Source organism: Palaemon carinicauda, chromosome 36 (genome assembly GCF_036898095.1).
Source record: "Palaemon carinicauda isolate YSFRI2023 chromosome 36, ASM3689809v2, whole genome shotgun sequence".
Classification (NCBI taxonomy): Eukaryota; Metazoa; Arthropoda; class Malacostraca; order Decapoda; family Palaemonidae; genus Palaemon; species Palaemon carinicauda.
Window position 1 is genome coordinate 6,101,374 of NC_090760.1, and position 7,500 is coordinate 6,108,873.

Sequence of the window (7,500 nt, forward strand, 5' to 3'; positions counted from 1 at the left end):
GAAGAGAGAGAGAGAGAGGAGAGAGAGAGAGAGGAGAGAGAGAGAGAGAGAATTTTGTATATTATATCGTCTTGTCTATAAACATTAAGATGGATAAGTAAAAGCAGAGAGAGAGAGAGAGAGAGAGAGAGAGAGAGAGAGAGAGAGAAATGCATGTTTTCTGTGGTCTTCTATTTATAGAAGAAGATACTTAAGAACCTAGACGAATGTGTAAGAAGAAGCTAAATATAAGAAGATATAAAAAAGCAAATAAAATTGACAAAACAAATAAAATAAAGTCTTTTCAATTACTCATGGTAGGCCTGCTATCAGCTACTACAAAACTGTTTGGTCTCTTATATACATTTTAGCAATGGTTAGCAACTCGAGAAATTATATCCAATTAACCATCTTAGAAAAATTATATTAATTTTTCTCTAAGCAATAAATTTTTTTTTCACTCAATTCAATATGCATTCTTCGTCTATTTCCTTCGTTCCAAATGTATACACGCTGTTAAAATTTTATTATTATTATTATTATTATTATTATTATTATTATATTATTATTATTATTATTATTATTATTACTAGTTAGGCTACAACCCTGGTTGGAAAAGTATGATGCTATAAGCCCAAGGGCTCCAACAGGGAAAATAGCCCAGTGAGGAAAGGAAATATGGAAATATACAATATAAAAATTAATGAAAAATTAAAACAAATTATTTTAAAAGCATTAACAACATTAAAACAGATATTTAATATATAAACTATAAAAATATTTATGTAAGCCTGTTCAAACATAAAAACATTTGCTGCTACTTTGAACTTTTGAACTTCTACTGATTCAACTACCCGATTAGGAAGATCATTCCCCAACTTGGTCACAGATAGAATAAAACTTCTAGAGTACTGTGTAGTATTGAGCGTCATGATGGAGAATTAACTGCATGCCAAGTATTACGAACAGGATGTTACTGTCAGGGAAGATATGAATGCAAAGGATGGTCAGAATTATGAAAAATCTTAGGCAACATGCATAACGAACTAATTGAACGATGGTGACAGATATTAATATATAGATCAAGAATAAGAAATTTAATAAATCTCAAGTTCCTGTCCAACAAATTAAGATGAGACTCAGCAGCTGAAGACCAGACAGGGAAACAATACAATACTTGAAACAAGGTAGAATGAAAGTATTAAAACTCTTCTTCAGAATAGATGCTGTGTAGTATTGAGCCTCAAGATGGAGAAGGCCTGACTATCATCTTGATAGCTTTTGGCTAAAGCAATTAATAATTTTATCACTGCATCAATCAAATGCTGTGTCAAATCTGAGAGGCTTCGTACCTGAAATCAAGATAAGCTGGGTACCCACAGCAAGCTTCTACGTCTTCTTCAACGATTAAGATTTGATAATTCTACTTTTCCCGTTTATTATCGTCCTTGTTCCTTTATCAAATTACCATAAAGGTATTCGTTACATCGAGGCTCCAAAATGAGTAAATTAATACATAGTTTACATGGGCTAACGAGGTAAGATACTGATTACTATATTCCTGAGAACACACACACACTCTCTCTCTCTCTCTCTCTCTCTCTCTCTCTCCTCTCTCTCTCCTCTCTCTCTCTCTCTCTCTCTCTCTCTCTCTCAATTATTTATAGTTTACATACATTGCTTGTACTGGGCTAACGAAGTGAGATATTAAGTTACTATATTCCTGAGAACACACACCACACACTCTCTCTCTCTCTCTCCTCTCTCTCTCTCTCTCTCTCTCTCTCTCTCTCTCTCTCTCAATTATCATATAGTTTACATTGCTTGTTACTGGGATAACTAAGTAAGATATTAAGTTACTATATTCCTGATCTCTCTCTCTCTCTCTCTCTCTCTCTCTCTCTCTCTCTCTCTCTCTCTCTCCCCAAAAGCACTCCATAACATTTCCAATAAATCATAGCTCTCTCTCTCCCTCTCTCTCTCTCACTCTCTCTCTCTCTCCTCTCTCTCTCTCTCTCTCTCTCTCTCTCTCAAAAGAAAACACTCGATAACATCCCTAATAAATCATAGCTCTCTCTCTCTCTCTCTCTCTCTCTCCTCTCTCTCTCTCTCTCTCTCTCTCTCTCTCTCTCTAAAAAGCACACGCACTCCATAACATTTCCAATAAATCATAGCTCTCTCTCTCTCTCTCTCTCTCTCTCCCTCTCTCTCTCTCTCCTCTCTCTCTCGTCGGAGCATCGCCCAAACCTTTATCTGATCAGATAATCTACGTTTCAGCTTCCTCCCATCATCTCATCTCCATAAAACTTCCAACACCCCCCCCCCCCCCCCTCTTCAGCAATGATGATCGTTCATCATAAATTGAAAGGCTCGTTGCTACAGTGTTTGCTTAAGACGAATACCGAAGACGCACCCGTACGCTTAGGAACGTGCTACCAATTTTTTGTTTTATTATTTTCTTTCTTTTTTTTCATTATGGGTTATATTCTCTGGATTTTTGTGATACTTTTAATTTTGTTTGTAGTGACCTATTTTGTTTATTTTGTTTCTTGGGTTTAGTCGAGGTGTACTGTATATATATATATTTATATATATATATATATATATATATATATATATATGTATGTATGTATGTATGTATATATATAAATATATATGTAAAATATATGTATATATATGTATGTATATATATTTATATATATGTATTTATGTATGTATGTATATTTATATATATGTATGTATGTATGTATGTATGTGCATATATATATATATATATATATATATATATAAGTATATAAATATATATATATATATATATATATATATATATATATATATAAGTATATAAATATATAATATATATATACATTTATTATTATTATTTTTATTATTATTATTATTAATTAATAATTACAACCCCTGTGGGAAAATCAGGATGCTATAAGCCCAAGGGCTCCAACAGGGAAAAATAGCCCAGTGATTAAAGGAAATATAGAAATATACAAACTACAAGAGAAGTAATGAACAATTAAAATAAAATACATCAATAACAGTAACATTAAAATAAATATCTCACATATAAACTATAAAAAACTTCATAAAAAGAGAAAATGAAATAAGATACAATACTGTGCCCGAGTGTACCCTCAAGCAAGAGAACTCTACCCCAAGACAGTGGAACATGTACGAAGAAGACAATATATCAAGTGAGATATAAATCAGAGAAATATTTCATGGGTACGATTGTAGCATAGAAGGACTTGTCTGAGACTGAGAAAAAAAAAAACATTCAGTTGTAAACACTTCGAGCGATGACAAGAAAAAGTTTAATTACTGTTCTAACCATGTTTAGACTGTTGAGAGAGAGGAGAGAGAGAGAGAGAGAGAGAGAGGAGAGAGAGAGAGAGAGAGAGAGAGAGAGGGAGAGAGAGAGAGAATATTTCTTGTGTGATCAACGCGTTTCAAAAATTTCAAAATATTCAAAAAAGTGTTCTGTATCATTTGTGGAAATAATCATTTAAAAACATTCACACATACACACACACACACACACACACACACACATATATATATATATATATATACATATATATATATATATAAATATATATATATATATATATATATATATATATATTTTCACATATATATATATATATATGCATATATATATACACTCATATATATGTATATGTATATGTATATATATATATATATATATATATATATATATATATATATATATTTACTTCTCAATTTCTTGAAAAACGTAAATTTGTGTGACCCTCTTCACATCCTTATTGTCATGGATATAAGAAAAAAATATGGAAAATTGTCTTTGTTTTGTTTATGCAAATAAATGTTTTTTTTTTTTGTTTTTTTTTTAATGAGTGAACTGTAATATTTTCTAACTCATTAATTATCATTTCCACGCAGGTGTTAAAATACAAATATAATGAAATGTAAAATATGATCATAATAGTTTGCTGTAATGTGAATTGAAATATGACTTGAAAAGATATAATAAATTGTAAAAATAAATATTTCGTGTAATGATTATGATGAGCAGATGCCCGTGACATGGCAAAGGCACCAACTATCTCTGGGGTCTATCCTTCTTCTTCTCTCCCTGGATAGAAGAGAAGAACACTTGGAAAAAAAAAAAAAAGTTCGAACCTTTTCCTTACTCGTCCATGATGGACACCCAATGAGATACGATGAAGTCATCGCGCGTGTGATAACATCATCTCGCGGCATAAAACATCGTGCATTATTCTGAGAAATTATCGTACGTAAGGTGTTATCCTAAAAACACCGATTTGATAAATTGCTCCCAACACGTTTATTTAGATATTCTGCGGATAAGTTTCTTCGTGTTTATAAAGATTATTATGCTAAAACCGAATATGGCATGATGATATATATATAAAAAAGGTAACAGATAGTAAAACCGCATAAACGAGTTTACAAGTTTCGAATTCTCGTCGGGAAAAATGTAAACAAAGCCATGAATTCCTTCCAAACGAGTTGAACAGTGGCTTTAAGAGTACAAGAAGACCATGGGCTATTTCTACTCCATATCCTATACTGACGATGCGAAGGAATATCACCAGAGGATAGGAGTAGGACCAAGGATCTAAAACAAACAGGACAATCTCAAGCCCCCAGCGAAAGCCGTGGGATGTGCCAGAGGTCGGAGGCATGGTGGAGGTGGAGGTGTGGGTCAGAATGGTGGCTTCTCAGCTCCTCCTAATGAACCACTTTCTCATGAGTCTCAGTCACAACACGGCCGATCTCAGCTCTTTACACGATATCAACAGTAAGTGAACTGGCTTTATCCAAATAATTATCCAAATATATGTTTTGTGTCTCTTGCAGGTTCAGGGTTTAAACTCGAGCATGTGCCGTGTGGCCATTACCTTAAATGTTCCTGCTTTTTACCTTAGATTACCTTAAAACTTACACAATTTCCTTAAATTTTAAGCTGGTGAAACCGAAATTATCCTAAAATTACCTTGAAACCATTGAAATTACCACAAACTGAGTCAAATATAGGTTTTATGTCTCTTGCAAGTTCAGGGTTTAAATTCGAGCATGTGTCGTGTGGCTATTACCTTGAATGTTCCTGCTTTCTACCTTAGATTACCTTAAAACTTACACAATTTCCTTAAATTTTAAGCTAGTAAAAGCGAAATTACCTTAGAATGACCTTGAAACCATGGAAATTACCTTAAACTAAGGTAAATACCATAAAAGTTTAAAGTGAACTGGCTCTATCCAAATATATGTTTTGTGTCTCTTGCAGGTTCAGGGTTTAAACTCGAGCCTGTGCCATGTGGATTTTACCTTGAATGTTCCTGCTTTTTACCTTAGATTACCTTAAAACTTACACAATTTCCTTAAATTTTAAGCTGGTGAAACCGAAATTATCCTAAAATTACCTTGAAACCATTAAAATTACCACAAACTGAGTCAAATATAGGTTTCATGTCTCTTGCAGGTTCATGGTTTAAACTCGAGCATGTGCCGTGAGGCCATTACCTTAAATGCTGTTCTTTATCTTAGATTACCTTAAAACTTACACAATTTCCTTAAATTTTAAGCTAGTAAAAGATGAATTACCTTAGAATTATCTTGAAACCATGAAAATTACCTCAAACTTAAAAGTTTTAACCCTGCTTACAGGTTAACTTTTTCGATTTGATTACATTTAGGCTAAAAGTATGTTTTGCACTTTATATCCTCAGACATGTCCTTCCACTAGCGTCTGTTTATGGTCTTTCTAGGCCAGTTTATACCAGCAAATGTTCTTCGTTCGTCAATTCATCGTCTTATCTTCCTTTCGCTGTTTCGTTTACAATCTCTGGGGACCCATTCACTTATTTTTAATATCCATCTATTATCTGTCCTTCTCATTTTATGTCCTCCCCATGTACATTTCATTTTCTTATCTGTTGTTAGAATATCCTCTACTTTAGTTTGCTCTCGTATCAATGTTCCTCTATTTTCTAAATCTGTGTTAATCCCATCATTATTCTTTCCATACCTATTTGAGTTGTAACTAGCTTATGTTCTAAGGCTTTAAGAAGGCTTCAAGTTTCTGATTTACAAGTTAATACTGGAAGGCTCATCTGAATAAATAGTCTTCTTTTTAGAGAAAGCAGCATTTTACTTTTCATAATCTTATTCTGTTTACCAAAAGCTCTCCATCACATACTTATCCTTCTTTTAATTTTGGTCTCATGTCCTAGGGAAACGATTACTGTCTGTACTACGTACATATATTCATTAACAATCTCCAAAGGTTCCTCCATATCCCTTATTTGCTGTCTCTCTCTACATTTTCATTACGCAATATCTTACTTTTACTCATATTCATTTTCAGATCTGCATTTCACCTTTATTCAAATCTTTTATGATCCTTTGCAATTCCGCCAATGATTCATTAAACAGAACGATGTCATCTGCAAAATCTAAAGTTGTTAAGGTATCTCCCATTAATGTTAAATGCTACACTTTCACAATCTGACATTTTAAAACCAATTTACTAGACACGCTGTGATTAATTTAGAAGATAAGGTCTCCTTGTCTACCTCCTTTCTCAAGCGGATTTTACTACTCGTATGAAGACATCTTCAAGTGTTCTAATAAAAGATTGCCCGATATAATATATATATATATATATATATATATATATATATATGTACATATATATATATATATGTATATATATATGTATATATATACATATATATATACAGTATATATATATATATATATATATATATATATATCTTTTATATATATATATATATATATATATATATATATATATATACATATACATACAGTATATATATATATATATATATATATATATATATATATATATATGCACAAAATTTATCTTTTATCCTGTGTTAAGGATTAAAATTCTACTGATACACAAATAATATTACACACAGCAATATGTTTTAACTAAAACCTTCTATTTGATGCAATGTCCTCCTAGGAAACTTTAAATATTATTTGTTATATGTCCAACACCATTAAATCTCTCTCTCTCTCTCTCTCTCTCTCTCTCTCTCTCTCTCTCTCTCTCTCTCTCTCTCTCTCTCTCTAAAACCTTTCTCCCCTAATCAAGAGACCCAATTCGCCTACGTACAACCGTATACGGCCATCTCGATAAGTATAAGCAGCCCTGAACCAGGTAGGTACACTCTGGTAATGAGTCTCTCACCTGTGAGAATTAATTAACTGACTATCACTATCACTCTGGGTATCATTGTAACCTATATTTCATACTTCTGATTCCCTTGAGTGATTTGCAACGAGACAGCAAACAAGCTGTCTGGGTGAGTCAGATGACATATAGATCGGCGAGGAGAGAGAGAGAGAGAGAGAGAGAGAGAGAGAGAGAGAGAGAGAGAGAGTCTCCTTGTCTAACTCCTTCCTCAATCGGATTTTACTACTCGTATGGAGATATTCTTAAGTGTGCTAATAAAAGATTGCCCGATAATA

The 7,500-nt window shown here is 32.6% G+C and overlaps 2 protein-coding genes across 2 annotated transcripts in view; one reads left to right on the forward strand and one right to left on the reverse strand.

The window, feature by feature from the left end:
• LOC137628738 (methyltransferase-like 26) overlaps nt 1-7,500 on the reverse strand; it is a 168,199-nt gene that overhangs the window by 154,897 nt on the left and 5,802 nt on the right. The gene's annotated exons all lie outside the window — the stretch shown is intronic.
• The window catches only part of LOC137628737 (uncharacterized), a 140,600-nt gene continuing 137,020 nt past the window's right edge, over nt 3,921-7,500 (forward strand). The window contains exon 1 of the mRNA XM_068359916.1: nt 3,921-4,798. Coding sequence (XP_068216017.1) covers nt 4,681-4,798 — 118 coding nt within the window. The 5' untranslated portion in view covers nt 3,921-4,680. The remainder of the gene's footprint in view (nt 4,799-7,500) is intronic.